At 40.0% G+C, this 19,168-nt stretch overlaps 1 protein-coding gene across 7 annotated transcripts in view; it reads right to left on the reverse strand.

Annotated features, from left to right (window-relative positions):
• Nucleotides 1-19,168, reverse strand: part of RCHY1 (ring finger and CHY zinc finger domain containing 1) — an 80,954-nt gene that overhangs the window by 9,997 nt on the left and 51,789 nt on the right. Inside the window, exon 10 of one of the 7 annotated variants that reach the window (XM_064584600.1) lies at nucleotides 7,560-7,599. The exons of 5 other annotated variants lie outside the window; for them this stretch is intronic. In XM_064584600.1, the coding sequence (XP_064440670.1) occupies nucleotides 7,575-7,599 (25 nt within the window). In that variant the 3' untranslated portion in view covers nucleotides 7,560-7,574. Of the gene's footprint in view, nucleotides 1-7,559; nucleotides 7,600-13,041; nucleotides 13,238-19,168 lie in introns of those variants that run through there. One more of the 7 variants, XM_064584599.1, reaches the window with a different exon arrangement.

Raw genomic sequence — 19,168 nt, forward strand, 5'->3', positions numbered from 1 at the left:
TTCTCAAAGGAAAAGGGCGGGGCCTTTTCTACAGTGAATACTGTAGAAAATCACCTGTTGAGCATCTCCAAGCAATATACATTCTCCCCCTTCACTCCCTTCCCACTTCCCCCTGCCAAGAGTATGATACTCTGGGAAAATCTTCCCAAGCAGATCTGACTGAATTCACCCCCATCATTGGAGCCATACATCTTTGCTCCCACAACTTGGAGTTAAATTAAGCCTATTTCCAGCTTCCCTGAGCCATAGAGGAGCACCTTTTATGCTACTGCAGTCCTCAGAAAACATCAGCAACTACATTTGGTCTTACGCCAAAAACGTATCTGTGCATGTGGCACTAGCTACAGGAATGTAATCAAGTAATTGTTTAGAAAAAGCACGGGATACTTGTGCTCAGTGTGACCTTGAGTCTGTACCCCAACAGCTGTGAATGCTTGATGAGAGGGACTGAAGAGGACGGCAGCGCCCCAACCAGTAATGCCCCATATGTGGTATAATTTGAAGCTGACTAATCCAGACTTTAGGAAGTGTCCTATTGTTTGCTATTTTGTGATGATTTGTTGAAGGCATAGAACAAGATTGTATCCGGATCTGACACCTCTTATGTCCCAGTTTACATCCTCTCCGCCCACCTGTTTACTCATCATTACTGACGGAATCCACAGCACTCAGATGGAAACTGACCACACATTACGTCAACCACCCCAAATATACAGCCCACTTTGTGCCCCCAGGCTTCTCTGTCACTGTCAAACCATGTGATATGCCTGCAGACCAACCATTCTGGTCACACAGGTGGCTAAAAGTGGGAGGACGTTAACACCAGGGAGCAACCCTTGACCAATGGGCAACTAGAAGCAATAGATATGTTTTCTCTCCTGTCTGACCTTTACATTTTACACAGCCCCTCAAAGCGTCCCTGGAAGAATCGAGCTCTGGTGTCCCATCCTGGAGACCATAATGCACCTTGGATTGGTTTTCTCCCCTTTCCACTTTCATGCTTCCCAATCTGAACATCTTGAAAGCAAGACCTTTTCTCAGGCACTGCTTTCAGGAAGAACGCAGACCAGAATAGCTGTCACCAAAAGTGTCCTTAGAAAGCAGACCTTCTAATTATGCTAAGCGACATAAGTCAATCAGAGAAAACCATGTATCATATGATCTCACTGATATGAGGAATTCTTAATCTCAGGAAACAAACTGAGGGTTGCTGGAGTGGTGGGGCGTGGGAGGGATGGGGTGGCTGGGTGATAGACATTGGGGAGGGTATGAGCTATGGTGGGCGCTGTGAACTGTGTAAGACTGATGAATCACAGACCTGTACCTCTGAAACAAGTAATACATTAGATGTTAAAAAAAAAAAGAAGAAAGAAAAGAAGATAGTAGGAAGGGAAAAATGAAGGGGGGGAAATCGGAGGGGGAGATGAACCATGAGAGACTATGGACTCTGAGAAACAAACTGAGAGTTCTAGAGGGGAGGGGTGTGGGGGGATGGGTTAGCCTGGTGATGGGTATTAAAGTGGGCATGCACTGAATGGAACACCGAGTGTTATACACAAACAATGAATCATGGAACACTACATCAAAAACTAATGATGTAATGTATGGTGACTAACATAACATAATAAAATTAAATTAAATTTTAAAAAAAAAGAAAGAAAGCAGAACTTCTAGATGGGATTCTGGTTCTGAATCTCTTGTGGTCAGACAGAGATAAGGACCACTTAGGTGTTGGTATTTCAGGAAGTAATGACCCTGGGCATGCAGCAGCATCATGAACACCAAGATATTCCCATGGTGGATTATAGAAAGGAGCAAAAGAAAGTGAATCATTGAAGTATGTGACTTGAACAGTATGCCCAGTATGTTAACTCTAATGATTGTGAAGCTGTCCGGTTTCATTTAATAGATTTAGAAACCTTGACAAAAGACAGGCTCAGGTTAGCTAACTAGCAATTCAAGGCACACCGTGAAAGTCATAAAGTCTCCCTTGCAGAGTTTAAAGAGACCCTTAATCCTGCAGTCTGTGCTAAAAACCAGAGCCAACTGTCAGGGTAACAGAGCCACAAAGAAAACTGAATGCACAACTTCAAGAGTGTCCTGTGCTGAAGTCAGGGCCCCAGTGTGGAGAAAGGGAGAACCTAGGAGGTAGTAGAGACTCAGCATAGGGACCTGGCTGGAGGTGGGGCAGAAGCACCTGTGGGCCCTTCTCTGTTCCTGGGGACATATGAGGCAGCCCCAGGGCACTCAGAACTAGCCTGGGAACACCATGGCCTTGGCCATAAAGCCAAGGGAGACTCCTATCACTGTAATTTGAGTTGAATTTTGTAAATGTATCATTATCTTCATCATATCCAAAGAAAATCACTCTTAGACTTTGTTATATACATAAATATATTCAATCTATATATTTTAATATTTTAATATTTAAAGAATTTAAAAGGCAACTGACAACAAACTGGAAAGGAGCTAACTTGGGAGATTAGAAACAGCAGAGGCTTTCAAACCATACAGATGAGAGTTCAAATACCAGCTGTGCTACTTACAAACATACCAGTTTCTTCATCTGTAAAATGGACGATCTTGTTGTGAGTTGTTGGATGTTAAACAGTATGAAGTGTGTAAGGCTCCTAGCTCATAGGAAGCATTCAATACATGTTATCTAGATGCTTTTTTCACCAAGTAAACAATTGAGCCATGTCTTTCAGCATAAAATAAGCACTGGCAATTATCAATATTGTATGTTTGGTATAAACCAGGAAAATAATTCAGTTTACTAGTCTAGAGGGAAATTTCCTCATTTTAAGGATAAAATCAACCAATTTCTCACAATACTATAGCAATCCCCTCCTGGTTAATTTATGTGTAATATGTGAATAAGTTAAACTCACTCTTTACTAACAAAGCTAGCACAGAGAAATTTATATAAGAAACACTTGATTGAAGGTTTGGCTTAATTTTTATGGCATTAAACTGTTAGAGAACTTGGACTGTTAACAGTTTTTAATAATTACTGTCAAGGTTTCAAAGCTCCAAAATTGGCAGGGGTGTTATTTTACTTTTGAGTTTTAGTTCCATAACATAATATGGAGCAGAGATTTGGCTACTGTCCAGGGAATCTGATCCTGTGGACAGCTAAATAGGCCAAAAACATCCATTTCTGTAGCTAACCCTATGGTAGCAGATTTTGAATTGGCCACTTCATTCTGAATTTTTCTGGGTAATTTTCATGCCCAGGACCATGGTGGAGAAGGCTTAGCGTAGCCAGATCAGACAGTGAGAGATGGCTGCATAATTCAGTTCGGAAACCTTCACAAGACAAAGATCTACAGGGGATTGAATCAGTATTCTCTAGTTTAGAGGCTCCCTTCAGAGAAACCATTTGTAAAGCATTTCTGTAGGGTGATCCCTACTGAGAAAAGTCCTTCCAGAGGAAATGTGCAATTCAACTGCCAAGTCTCATCACTCACGTGAATGAGTTTTGGGTATTTAAAAATCATCTTAAGTGAATATTTTTCCCATCTAAGAAAGGCAGTCCAAAGCACAATGTATTTTAAAAGCAATACTGGTAGGTTAGAAAGGACCAGGCAACAGGTGATAGCAGATTATAAAAATACAAAACCTTAATTTTTTTGTAGAGAAAATGCAGTGTTACTCATTCTTTCATTCAATGCATGTTTATGGAAAGTGTATCAGGCCCCAGCATTAGGAAGGTAAAGACAACGAAAACATAGTTCTTGTCTTCCAGAACCTCATGGTCCATTCTATCTCAAGACAAACTGATAAAATATAAAACTATCTATGTAAATAGAATGTAGGAGTACTGGGAAAATAGAAAAAATAAAGCTACCAAGTCTAATCAATGGGAACAATAAAAGGTACATACACTGGCCAAACCTGAGAAGACTTCTCAGAACACCACGATTGGGAACATTCTTAAATAAAATAGCTAAATATTGCTTTAGTAGGTTAAGAGCTGGGACATGATAATGGAGCAGTAAAGGAATTCTTAAAATTATTCTGAGAGGAAAAAGTTGAGGAAGTTTCCCATGTGTGATAGAAGAGTGGGTAAAAAAAATATAGACAGTTATTTCTGTAGCCATCATATTATTTCATTTGCATATTTTGACCTATCAGTTGGAATAGGGGAGAATATTTGACCAAAGCCCAGACAATCAGATTCCTCCCCAGGGAATTTCGAATGAGGACCCAGTCAATCAAGTGTTTCCACCATGTGCTCAGAGAAGCAGAATAAGCCAGTTAACCTAGAAAGAGGACAATGAAGCAAAGAGAGAAACTGAGGTATTAGACTAGGCGCTCCAGGAAGAGGAAGAGTGGTCTCCTCTGTTCCTGGCTGGTTTCAAAGCCCTGGTTCCAGTCCCACCCGAGACCCAGGTGAACCAACTGCCCGTGTTATAGGAGATAGCCTTGCATCCATCTAGAAAATTCCCCCTTTGGGCTTAAACCAGGGTGAGAGATTTGTAACAAATAATCTCTGACTACAACACACCCCTCCAGCAAGACTGACCTGTTCACTAACCTCAAAATGCCATTGGCACGTCTAAGAAATATAAATTTCTACTATCCCCTCAGAGTCCCACCTCCCCAACACCCGCCCCACCCCTATACAAGTCCCTTGTCCTCAGTAAAGTCTTCATGCCTCACTACCTTTTAGATGAACTCCTAGGAGATCAAGACTAGAAACATAGTTTTGTCTTACTTTCACACCGCAGCACCTCCCAGATGCACCACAGTGTGAAAAGTTTTTGAAATCCAACATGCATCTCACATCGTAATTCCAACCAGCCACATTTCAAGTGCTCCATCATGACATTGGGCTTATAGCTACCATATTGGCCAGTGCAGCTCTACAGTTTGAATCCAAGATCTGCCACTTCCTTACTATGTGACACTAGATAGATTACTTACCCTCCCCGGGCCTCGTGAAGTTGTTTTTGCTTAGCAAATGATGTATTTCCTACAAATCCCTTAGCATCATGTCTGCCACAGAGAAATTTCTCAAATTTTAACCACTGATTTTATCACAAGATACAAGGGTAAACGGAAGGGAGAATCAGAGAAGATTCATACTTTGGTGGCATTCAGTAAAACAATTTAGCATAAAGTAACAAATGAATAAACATCCTATTTTCACTGTTAGAACTTCTGTGAGTTTTGTAGTGCTTAAGAGCTAGTTTGAGATTCAAATCCCAATTCTGCCATTTACAAGCTATATGAAATTGTATGAAAGTTCTTTAACCACTTGATTCTACAGTGCCTTCATCTGTAACCTGAGGAGAGTAATGGTATCTACCACATATCATTATCATCACTATCATTTTTATCATCATCATCATCACTATTGCTATTGTTATTCTACCATCCCAGATAGTTAATAGCATTGTAATCACTGGGTCTCAGGTCCTCAGCTTTCACTAAATACATGCTGACTTTTAGTTGACCCGAAATCAAATAATCTATTGTATACATAATCATGAATTTTCTCTATTCAATGTATACAGCCACACAAGGGCAAAAGCATAATTACAACAGACTAGTTAAAAATACCTGGTTTGCAAACATCACAATCCAATTCATAATTATAAGTGCTATGAAATAAAAGTAGGATGCTGGGGACTGGGCATATAAAATTAATGATAACCAGATATTGTCTATGGGCCCTGCCTACTCTCCCATCCCCTTCTCTGTTCTCCTTTATATCACAAGGGCTGGGAGCTTGGGAACTAAATGTCATGTATTCAGTTGCCAGCAGGATAGTGGGTAGGGTTTAGTCTAGAATACAGAGATACACTCATGTAAGATTCTGCTAACATTAGCAGAGAGGTGGGCTTTACAAAAGGGGGTTTTAATAATAGCTTCCATGTTCCCTTTAAATTCATTCCCTGAGGGCTGCAAGGATCCATGTAGGCTGGCTCTGGTTTCCTAACTGTTCCTGACCTGTGGTAGCATTAGAATCTCTCTGGCTCCTTGGATGGACCATACCATACCAGGTGGTGTCCTCTTGACTTTTGCTCCTTCAGTCCTCTCAGTGATTTCTGTAGGCAATTCACTTCCCATATTAAATCTTGTTCTGTTTGAGATACCTAGAGTGATTTCTGTTTTCCTGCCTGAACCTTGACTGATACTGTTGCTTTTCTCTGAAAATTGATCTTGACTCCCAGATCTAGCTGATGCCCCTAAGAGATGCAGGTAGTAAAATGTCAGGAATTAAATTTAGAAACTCTAATTCATTAACAAAGTTTAATTTCAATAAGGGTAACAGTAACAATGAAAAGCAAAAGCCACTGTCATTTCTAAACAGCAAAGTAAATAACTCTTTACAATAAAAGAGACCTCTTTTTTATGACTCTTTGCCTGCCTCAAAAGTCAACCTAAAAACACCGGTATGGACTGATTTGTTTATCCCCATCCACAAAAAAAAAATTCATATAGTGAAGTCCTAATCCTCAATATTATGGTATTTGGAGGTGGGACCTTTGGGGTGTAATTAGGTTTAGATAAGGTAATGAGGGTGAAGACCTCATGACGGGACTTATAAGAAGAAGAAGAGACCAGAGTTCACTCAGTCTCTGCCATGTAAGAATACAGCAAGAAGGTGGCCATCTGCAAACCAAGAAGAGAGCTCTCACCAGACACCATATCTGCCAACACCTTGATCTTGGACTTCCTAGCCTCCAGAACTGTGAGAAATAAACGTCTGTTATTTAAGCCACACATTCCCACACTAAGACAACATGTAATGCAAAAGCCCATGCTCTTAACCAGAAAATTGTATCTACTGCATAGCATGTACCTGAGAACCCCTATCACCCACTGGGGAGATAACCTTGGGCCACATTAATACCTATGCTCAGTCTCCAGCATCAGTGCCATCACCATGGAGAGATACCATATCCTGTAACAACTCTACTTAAAATCTTGCTTCCTTGACCACAGAAAACATTAACCATGAGTTAACCTAATCATTCCCATTACTGGAAACACAGAGGTAAATGCTGAAAAAATCTACAGTTTCAAAATAAGGCTGAAGCTAAGGTGGACCCACTTGATCTTAATTGAAATAAGTATGTGGTAAGTGCAATTCCCAGCAGTCATTCTGAAAACCATGCAGCACAAGAAGATTTTGTTTCCATCTAATTTAGCAAACCTTACCTAAAAATACCCCAAGATTCCCACTCACCCAGGAAAAAGTCCAGGGGTGGGGCCCTTCTCTAAAGAACTGGATTGAACAGAGATGTGGTCAAAGCCTCCTGTCTTGCTAGGCTCCTACTCTAATGAGACACAAAGCAGATGGATAAAGCAGCTGGGATTAGAACAGAGTGTTCTTTGAGGCTTCAGGCTCTGTGTTTCCACAGCAACATCATACCTGGAGGGAAGCAGCCTTGCAGCCTTGTGATGAAGCCTGGCACGTCTGTCTCCATAACGACAGGATCATGGCAACTTGGCCATGACCCCTCCCTCTTCCTCCTCAGCAGTGACCACAGTAACAATGCTACACACCCTCAAGTTCCAGACAGGCAAGTGTCCACCTCTGAACTTCTTTGATGGATGTCTTAGTCAGCTTCCCCAGATGCAGACCTTGAGATGAGGATTTGTGAGCAAGTGATTTATTAGAGAAGTGCTCCCAAAGAAAACCAGGAAGAAATATCACCACTTCAGAAAACAGTTTCGTGGTTTCTTACAAAACTAAACATATTCTAACCATATGATCCAGAAATCACATTCCTTGGTATTTGTCAAAAAGGAGTTGAAAACATGTCCACAAAAAAACCTGCACACAGATATTTATGGCAGCATTATTCATAATTGCCAGTATTTGAGAGCAAACAAGATATCTTTCAGTAGGTGAGTGGATAAACTGTGATACATCCAGACAATGGAATATTATTTAGTGCTAAAAAGAAATGAGCTATCAAGTCATGAAAATACATGGAGGAAATTTAAATGTATATTATAAACCAATCTGAAATAAGCCAATCTGAAAACTCTACATACTATAAGTGTCCAACTATATGACATTCTGGAAAAAGCAAAACTATGGAGACAGTAAAAAGATCAATGGTTGTCAGGAGTTAAAGGGGAAGGAAGAATGAATAGGTGGAGCACATAAGATTTTTAGGGCAATAACTACTGGATATTTACCAAAAAAAATACAAAAACACTAGTTCAAAGGGATACATGCACCCCTGCATTTATTGCAGCATTATTTACAATAGCCAAAGTATGGGAGCAGCCCAAGCACCCATCAATACATGAATGGATAAAGAAGATGTGTGTATATATATATATACACATATACACACACACACACTGGAATAATACATATATAATACACAATGGAATAATATATATATACATATATATATACACAATGGAATAATACTCAGCAATAAAAAGGAATAAAATCTTGCCATTTGCAACAACATGGCTGGAGCTAGAGAGTAAAATGCTAAGTGAAATAAGTCAGTCAGAAAAAGACAAATACCATACGATTTCACTCATATATGGAATTTAAGAAACAAAACAAATGAGCAAAGAAAAAAAGAGAGAGAGAGAGACAAACCAAGAAACAGACTCTTAACTATAGGGAACTATAGGGAACAGAGGGTCACCAGAGGGGAGGGGGTGGGGGATGGGTGAAATAGGTGAAGGGGATTAAGAGTACACTTATCATGATGAGCACTGAGTAATGTATAGACTTGTTGAATCACTATATTGTACACCTGAAACTAATAGATCAGTGTGTGTTAACTACACTGGAATTTTTTTTAAAACTTAACAAAATATTAAATATAAAAAAATAAATAGGGGTGCCTGGTGGCTTAGTCGGTTAGGCTCTGCCTTCGGCTCAGGTCATGATCCCGGGGTCCTGAGATCAAGCCCCGCATCAGGCTCCCTTCTCTACGGGAAGCCTGCTTCTCCCTCTCCCTCTGCCCCTCTCTCGTCTCTCTCTCTCTCAAATAAATAAATAAAATCTTTAAATAAATAAATAAAATAACATGAGTTTGTCAATTAAAAAAAAAAAGAAAGAAAGAAAGAGCTCCCAGAGTTAGTTCTGTGACATTATGTGCTGAGTAAATGCTGGGAAGAGGAGCAGCAGTACCCCAGAGGGAAAAAAAGAATTTTAGGGCAAAGAAACTATTCTGATTGATACTATAACTGAGGATACATGTCATTATAAATTTTTCCAAACCCATAGAATGTACAACACATGAATGAACCCTAATGTGGGCTCTGAGTGATGATGTGTCAATGCAGCTTTATCAATTGTAACAAATGTACCACTCTTGGGGGGATGTCAATAATGGGACAGGATATGCGTATGTGAGGCAGGGAATATATGATAAATCTCTGTACCTTGTATAATATTTCTATGAACTTAAAACTGCTCTTAAAAATGAAGTCTATTTTGGGGGGCGCCTGGGTGGCTCAGTCATTAAGCATCTGCCTTCGGCTCAGGTCTTGATCGCAGGGCCCTGCATCAGGCTCCTGCTCAGCAGTAAGCCTGCTTCTCCCTCTCCCACTCCCCCTGCCTGTGTTCCCTCTCTCACTGTGTCTCTCTCTGTCAAATTAATAAATAAAATCTTAAAATAAATAAAGTCTATTTTTAAATAAATAAAGTCTATTTAAAAACAAAAACAGGGGGCCTGAGTGACACAGTAGGTTAAAGCTTCCCACTCTTGGTTTTGACTCAGGTCTGATCTCAGGGTCGTGGGATGGAGCCCCAAATTAGGCTCCATGCTCATCAGGGAGACTGCTTGAGTTTCTCTCTTTCCCTCTCCCTCTGCCCCTCCTCACCGTGCTCTCTCTCTCTCTCTCTCACAAATAAATAAATAAGTAAATCCTTATCAAAAAAAAGAAAAGAAAAGAAGAGAAACTATAACTTATAGGAAAAAAAATAGAAGAAATCCTTGGAATCTAGGATGAGGCAACAAATTTTTAGACTTAACACCAAAAGCACAATCCATAAAAGAAAAAATTGACAAATTATACTTCATCAAAGTTTAAAATTTTTGTTCTGTGAAAGACCTAGTAAAGAAGATAAAAAGATAAGCTACAAATTGGGAGAAAATATTTGAAAATCACATATCCGACAAAGGACAAGTGCCTAGGATATATAAAGAACACACGAAACTCAACAATAAAAAAACTATCCAGTTGGAACACGGGAAAAAGACATGAAGAGATATTTTAGCAAAGAAGATACACAAATGGCAAATAAACAAATGAAAAGATGTTGGGTATCATTAGCCAGGAGATGGAGGTAGAGCAACCTTAAGCTTGCCTCCTCCCTCAAACACAGATAGAGAAATATCAAATCATTCTGAACACCCAAGAAATCGATCAAAAGTCTTAGAGAACAAAGCTGCACTCTACAGACTGGAAAAATGACCCCTGCAAGGTAGGAACTGCTGAGAGTTGGTTTATGGGAGAAAAGAGGCGTGGGCGCTCCCCAGCGGAGGGAGCCCTGATCGCAGTCGGAGTATAGCGAGAGGAGGAAAGAGAAAGCATGGGGGGAAAAAAGAGTGAAAACAGGCACAGGGGACTACACAAGAAAACTATTCCCCAAAACCACTAACAGGGAAAAAGAAGAAGGTTACAATACCAATTTTTTATAAACAGAGAGGCAGAGTCTCAAGTTTCAGAGGTCAGGCCTGGGGAGCTGAGTGGTGCTCGGGTGGAGGGGTAGGGTGGAACCCCAGCAGAGGGCAGCCTGAGGATCCCCAGACTCACACGGGGATAAAGTGGTTCCCCTGCTTGGAGTGCGTTTGGTAGAGATGATATGGCCTCTCTGCAGGCAAAGGACACTGCGGCCACCATTGAGCTGTCCTACTCACCAGTATAGGAACAAGGGCTGGCTAAGAGCAGCAATCCCGGGCACCGGCTGTGTTGCAATTTACCATAAACTCCAAACCGCTGCTTGGTTGCGCAATTGTTTTTCTGTGACAAGTTGACACTGGCCACAGCTTGGAGTGCATCTGAGAGAGGTGATACCGCCTCTCCACAGGCAAAGGACCCTGTGGACACCGTTGAGCTGCCTCGCTCACCAGTGTAGGAATAAAGACACCAGCGGAGGGCAGCAAGCCCCGGCGCTAGCTGTGTGCTGTGATTTACCATAAACTTCAGCTGCGCGATCCGCAACTATCTTCTGGGACAAGCCGCCACCAGCCACAACACAGAGACACCCCCCCCCCCCCAGGAGATCAGTGTGGGTCTGTGCCTCTGGGGTCTCTGAAGTGTGGGGTTTTGAAACACAGCTGCACCTGAGATAAACACAAGAGTGCCCTGCCATTTGGCAGGGGGACAGCTCGGACACAGAGTGAAGGCAGGGATCTGGTGGCAACCAGGGACACAGGAGATCATTGTTTGTGTGTCCGTGAGAGCTTCCTGAAGCGGGGTGGCGCACATTTCCCACTCCGAAGGCAAGAAAAGGGGTGAAGCCATTTTCTCCCCCACCAACCAGCTTGATCCACCTCAGTGAGCTAAACAGCACCACCAAGTGGAGAACAGAACCACTACACCATACCCCGCCCCCCGGCGCCCTGCACGCACATCCCCACGAGGAGGATTCCACCTGAGAACCAGGGCAGCAGGCTCCTCCCCCAGAAGACCGGCACAAACCCTTTGCCCGAGCCAAGTCTACTGAGAATGCTGCAGAGCTTCAACAATAGGGGCAACAGGCTCTAGTGTCCTTTGGATTTTTTTGTTTCTTAGTTTTTGTTTTTGTTTGTTGGGGGGGAATATAGAAAGAGCAATTTTTTTTAAAGATTTTATTTACTTAGGGGCGCCTGGGTGGCTCAGTCGGTTAAGCGACTGCCTTCGGCTCAGGTCATGATCCTGGAGTCCCTGGATCGAGTCCCGCATCGGGCTCCCTGCTCGGCGGGGAGTCTCTGACCCTCCCCTCTCTCATGTACTCTCTCTCTCTCATTCTCTCTCTCTCAAATAAATAAATAAATCTTTAAAAAAAAGAAGATTTTATTTACTTATTTGAAACAGAGAGAGCACGTCTGTGAGAGCACACAAGCAGGGGGAGCAGAAGAGAGAGAAGGAGAAGCAGGGTCCCTGCCAAGCAGAGAGCCTGCCACAGGGCTTGATCCCAGGACCCTAGGATCATGACCTGAGCCGAAGGCAGACGCTTAACCAATTGAGCCACCCAGACACCCCTTCAGAAAGAGCAATTTTTAATTTTTTTAATTTTATTTTTTATATTTTTTATTTTTTAATTTTTCTTTTCTTTCTTTCTACCGGTTTTTCTATCAAGTTTCTCATAACAAGCAGACCAAAACACACCTAGAATCTAGCTTCCTTTATTTATTTTAATTTCTTTTTAAAATTTTTATTTTATTTTGCCTTTTTTTCTCCTCCAAAATTTCAAGACAGAGGAATTCACCCCCAAAAGAAAGAACAAGAAGAAATGACAGTCAGAGATTTAATCAATACAGATATAAGTAAGATGTCTGAACTAGAATTTAAAACAATTATAAAGATACTAGCTGGGCTTGACAAAAGCTTAGAAGACACTAAATAATCCCTTACTGCAGAGATAAAAGAACTAAAGTTTACTGAGGCTGAAATTTATTTATTTTTATTTTTATTGTTATGTTAATCACCATACATTACATCATTAGTTTTTGATGTAGTGTTCCATGACTCATCGTTTGTGCATAACACCCAGTGCCCCATGCAGAACGTGCCCTCTTTAATACCCATCACCAGGCTAACCCATCCTCCCACCCCTCTCCCCTCTAGAACCCTCAGTTTGTTTTTCAGAGTCCATCATCTCTCATGGTTCATCTCCCCCTCCGATTTCCCCCCCTTCATTCTTCCCCTCCTGCTATCTTCTTTTTTTTTTTCTTAACATATATTGCATTATTTATTTCAGAGGTACAGATCTGTGATTCAACAGTCCTGCACAATTCACAACGCTCACCATAGCACATACCCTCCCCAGTGTCTATCACCCAGCCACCCCTTCCCTCCCACCCCACCCCCCACTCCCGCAACCCTGTTTGTTTCCTGAGATTAAGATTTCCTCATATCAGTGAGGTCATATGATACATGTCTTTCTTTGATTGACTTATTTCGCTCAGCATAACACCCTCCAGTTCCATCCACGTCGTTGCAAATGGCAAGATCTCATTCCTTTTGATGGCTGCATAATATTCCATTGTATATATTATACCACATCTTCTTTATCCATTCATCTGTACTCAGGCTGAAATTTAAAAATGCTATTACCAAGTTGCAAAACCAAATGGATGCCATAAAAATGAGGATGGATGAATCAGAGTAATGCATCTGTGATCTAGAAGATCACATTATGGAAAATAATGAAGCTGAAAAGAAGAGGGAAACAAAGGTAATGAACGACAAAGGTAAACTTAGGGAACCCAGTGACTTATTAAAACAGAATAACATTCATATCATAGGAGCCCCAGAAGATGAAGACAGAGAAAAGGGGGCAGAAGGTTTATTTGAGCAAATTACAGCTGAAAACTTCCCTAATCTGGGAAAGGACAGACATCAAAATCCAAGAAGCACAGAGAACTCCCATTAAATTCAACAAAAGCCAACCATCACCAAGGCATATCACAGTTAAGTTCACAAAATACACAGACAAGGAAAGAATCCTGAATGCCCCAAGGGGAAAAAAGTCCTTAACCTACAAGGGAAGACACATCAGGTTCACAGCAGATCTGTCCACAGAAACTTGAATATATGGCAGGATACATTCAACATGCTGGGTATATTCAACATGCTGAATGGGGAAAATATGCAGCCAAGAATGCTTTATGCAGCAAGGCTGTCATTCAGAATAGAAGGAGAGGTAAAGAGTTTTCCAGACACAAAAACTAAAGGAGTTCAATGACCACTAAACCAGCACTGCAAGAAATATTAAGGGGGACTCTTTGGGGGCGGGGGGGAGACCAAAAGCAACCAATACTAGAAAGGACCAGAGAACATCACCAGAAACACCAACTCTACAGATAACAAAAATGACACTACATTCATATCTTTCAATAATCACTCTGAATGTAAATGGACTAAATGCTCCAATCAAAAGACATAGGGTATCAGAATGGATAAAAAACAAAAACAAATCCATCTATATGCTGCCTACAAGAGACTCATTTTAGACCTAAAGACACCTGCAGATTGAAAGTGAGGGGATGGAAAACCAGCTACCATGCTAATGGACATCAAAGGAAAGCCAGAGTACCCATACTTACATCAGACAAACTAGATTTTAAAACAAAGACTATAACAGGAGATGAAGAAGGGCATTATATTGTAATTAAGGGGTCTATCCATCAAAAAGATCTAACAATTGTAAATATTTATGCCCCAACTTGGGAGCACCGAAATATATAAATCAATTTATAATAAACATAAAGAAACTCATGGATAATAATACAATAATAGTAGGGGACTTTAACACCCCACTTACAGCAATGGATAGATCATCTAAGCAGAAAATCAACAAGGAAATAATGGCTTTGAATGACACACTGGACCAGATGGACTTAACAGATATATTCATAACATTTCATCCTAAAACAGCAGAATACACATTGTTTTTTAATACACACAAAAATAGAATAGATCACATCCTGGGTCACAAATCAGGCCTTAACAAATACAAAAAGATTGAGATCATACCATGCATATTATCAGACCACAATGCTATGCAACTTGAAATCAACCATAAGAAAAAATTTGGAAAGACCAAAAATACATGGAGGTTAAAGAACATCCTTCTAAAGAATGAATGGGCTAACCAGGAAACTAAAGAAGAAATAAAGAAATACATGGAAGCAAATGAAAATGAAAACACGACAGTCCAAAACCTTTCAGATACAGCAAAGACAGTCCTAAGAGGGAAATATATTTCAGTACAGGCCTACCTCAAGAAGCAAGAAAAGTCTCAAATACATAACCTACATTACACCTAAAGGAGCTAGAAAAGGAACAGCAAATAAAGCCTAAAGCCAGCAGAAAAAGGGAAATAATAAAGATTAGAGCAGAAATAAATAATACAGAAACAAACAAACAAAAAAACAGTAGAACAGATCAACAAAACTAAGAGCTGGTTCTTCAAAAGAATTAATAAAATTGATAAACCCCTAGCCAGACTTATCAAAAAGAAAAGAGAGAGGCACCTGGGTGGCTCAGTTGGTTGGGCATCTGACTCTTGATTTCAGCTTAGGTCATGATCTCAGGGTCGTGGATGGGGCCCCACATGGGCCTCGGCGCTCAGTGCAGAGTCTGCTTGTCTCTCTTCTTCTCCCTCTGTCCCTCCCCTGCTCACATGCGTGCATGTGTGCTTTCTCTCTCTCTCTCTCAAATAAATAAATTTAAATTTAATTTAAAAAAGAAAAGAGAAAGAACCCAAATAGGTAAAATCATGAATGAAAGAGGAGAGATCACAACCAGCACCACAGAAATACAATTATAAGAGAATGCTATGAAAAATTATATGCCAACAAACTGGGCAATCTGGAAGAAATGGACAAATTCCTAGAAACTTACAAACTACCAAAACTGAAAACTGAAACAGGAAGAAATAGAAAATTTGAACAGACCCATAATCAGCAAAGAAATCGAATCAGTAATCAAAAAACTCTGAAAAAAAACAAAAGTCCTGGATGGGATGTCTTCCCAGGGGAATTCTACCAGACATTTAAAGAGTTAGTACCTATTCTCCTCAAACTATTCCAAAAAATACAAACGGAAGGAAAACTTCCAAACTCATTTTACGAAGCTGACATTACCTTGATTCCAAAACCAGATGAAGACCCCACTAAAAAGGAGAATTACAGGCCAATACCCCTGATGAACGTGTATGAAAAAATCTCAGTAAAATACTAGCAAATTGAATTCAACAGTACATAAAAAGTATTATCAAGTGGGATTTATTCCTGGCCTGTAGGGGTGGTTCGATATTCACAAATCAATCGATGTGATACACCACATTAATAAAAAAAAAAGGATAAGAACTATATGATCCTCTCAATAGATGCAGAAAAACCATCTGACAAAATACAGCATCCATTTTTTAGAAAAACCCTCAACAAAGTAGGGATAGATAGAACATACCTCAACATCATAATGGCCATATATGAAAGACCCACAGTTAACGTCATCCTCAATATGGAAAAACCGAGAGCCTTTCCCCCTACAGTCAGGAACAAGACAAGGATGTCCACTCTCACCATTACTATTTAACATAGTACTAGAAGTCCTAGCCTCAGCAGTCAGACAATGAAAAGAAATAAAAGGCATCCAAATCAGCAAGGAAGAAATCAAACTTTCACTATTCACAGATGACATGATACTCTATGTAGAAAACCTGAAAGACTCCACCAAAAAATTGCTAGAACTCATATATGAATTCAGCAAAATTGCAGGATATAAAATCAACATACAGAAATCTGTTCATGTCTATACACCAATAATGAAGCAGCAGAAAAAGAAATCAAGGAATCAATCCCATTTGCAATTGCACCAAAAACAATTAAGATACCTACAAATAAACCAAACTAAAGAGGTATAAGATCTATATTCTGAAAACTATAGAACACTTATGAAAGAAATTGAACATGACACAAAGAAATGGAAAAGCATCCCATGCTCATGAATTGGAACAAATATTGTTAAATGTCTATACTACCCAAAGCAATCTACACATTTAATGCAATCCCTATCAAAATACCACCAGCAGGGCATCTGGGTAGCTCAGTCAGTTAAGTGTCTGCCTTCAGCTCAGGTCATGATCTCAGGATCCTGGGACCGAGGCCCATGTTCGGCAACCTGCTCAGCGGGAAGTCTGTTTCTTCCTCTGCCTCTGCCCCTCCCCCATTGACTCGTGCTCTCACTCTCACTCTCTCTCTCCCCCAAATAAATAAATAAAATCTAACAACAACAACAACAAAAATACCACCAGCATTTTTCAAGAGCCAGAACAAACAATCCTAAAATTTGTATGGAACTACAAAAGACTCCAAACAGCCAAAGCAATCTTGAAAAAGAAATAACTGGAGGCATCACAATTCAGATTTCAAGCTGTATTACAAAGCTGTAGTCATCAAGACAGTATGGTACTGGCACAAAAATAGACACATAGATCAATGGAACAAAATAGAGAACCCAGAAATGGACCCACAACTACATGGTCAACTAATCTTCAACAAAGCAGGAAAGAATATCCAATAGGAAAAAAGACAGACTCTTCCACAAATGGTGTTGGGAAAACCGGACAGCAACACACAGAAAAATGAAACTGGACCACTTTCTTACACCATATACAAAAATAAGTTCAAAATGGATGAAAGACCTAAATGTGAGACAGGAAATCACTAAAATCCTAGAGGAGAACACAGGCAGCAACCTCTTTGATCTTGGCCACAGCACCCTCTTACTAGACATGTCGCTGGAGGCAAGGGAAACAAAATGAATAGTTCAAAAATGAACTATTGGGACTTCATCAAGATAAAAAGCATCTGCACAGTGAAGGAAACAATCAACAAAACTAAAAGGCAACCTATGGAATGGGAGAAGACATTTTCAAATGAAATATCTGATAAAGGGTTAGTATCCAAAATCTATAAAGAACTTATCAAACTCAACACTCAAAAAACAAATAATCCAGTTAAGAAATAGGCAGAAGACATGAATAGACATTTTTCCAAAGAAGACATCCAGATGGCTAACAGACACATGAAAAGATGCTTAACATCACTCACCACCATGAGATATCTCCTCACACCTGTCAGAATAGCAAAATTAACAACATAAGAAATAACAGGTGTTGGTGAGGATGAGGAGAAAGGGGAACCCTCTTGCACTGCTGGTGGGAATGCAAACTGGTGCAGCCACTCTGGAAAACAGTATGGAGGTTCCTCAAAAAGTTAAAAATAGAACTACCCTACAATCCAGCAATTGCATTAGTAGGCATTTACCCAAAGGATTCAAAAATACAGATTCAAAGGGGTACAAGCACCCCAATATTTTTTAGCAGCATTATCAACAATAGCCAAACTATGGAGAGAGCCCAAATGTCCATTGACTGATCAATGGATAAAGATGTCTACACACACACACACACACACACAGTGGAATATTACTCAGCCATCAAAAAGAATGAAATCTTGCCATTTGCAATGACATGGATAGAGCTAGAGTATATATATTATGCTAAGTGAAATAAGTCAGTCAGAGAAAGACAAATACCATATGCACTCACTCTTATGTGGAATTTAAGAAAGAAAACAGATGAACATAAGAGAAGGGGGAAAGGAGAGAGGGAAACAAACTATAAGAGACTCTTAACAATAGAGACCAAAGTGAGGGTTGATGGAGGGAGGTGGGTGGGGGATGGGCTAGATGGGGGATCGGTATTAAGGAGAGCATTGTTGTGATGAGCACTGGCTGTTGTATGTAAGTGATGAATCATTGAATTCTCCTCCAGAAGCCAATATTGCACTGTATGTTAACTAATTAAAATTTAAGTAAAAAAATATATCATTAGCCATTAAGAAAATGCAAACTGAAACCACAATCAGATATCCTTATGTACTTATCAAAAAGAGTAAAATTAAAAATAGTGAAAACATGAAATAAAATAGCAAGAATAAATTCTAAATAACAGTAATTATAACAGGTAATTAAACTCTTGGTTTGGATGAAGAAAACAAAACAAAACAAAAAATCCAATAACTGTTGCTTAGAAGAGCTACCCTTAAAATTATGTGGAATGATTGAAAATAAGGTGATTATATACAACCTTTTTCATGCACACGGATGATAGATAGATGATAAAGAATAAAATAAAATTCGCTTGTCAAGTTGAACATTTGCATAGCCTATGCTTGAGCAATTCCATTCTTAAGTGTATGCCCAAAAGAAACTCTTGCCCCTGAGCACTAGGAGAGGTTCAGGAATGTTCACGGTGGCACTGTTTGTAATAGCGAAAAAGTTAAAATCCTTTGATAGCATGATATGTTCGAATCATGAAATACTTTATAGAGGTAAACATGAACGAACTGCAATCCCACAGAACATGGATGAATACAAGGAGCATAATGTTAAGCGATAAAAGCAAGTCCATAAAGACTTACACATGGCATGGACACTCTTTAGAAGTTTA

This window comes from Mirounga angustirostris, unplaced genomic scaffold (assembly GCF_029215605.1).
Source record: "Mirounga angustirostris isolate CCGP_5_RB_7025 unplaced genomic scaffold, mMirAng1.0.hap1 SCAF_2, whole genome shotgun sequence".
NCBI classification, from domain to species: Eukaryota; Metazoa; Chordata; class Mammalia; order Carnivora; family Phocidae; genus Mirounga; species Mirounga angustirostris.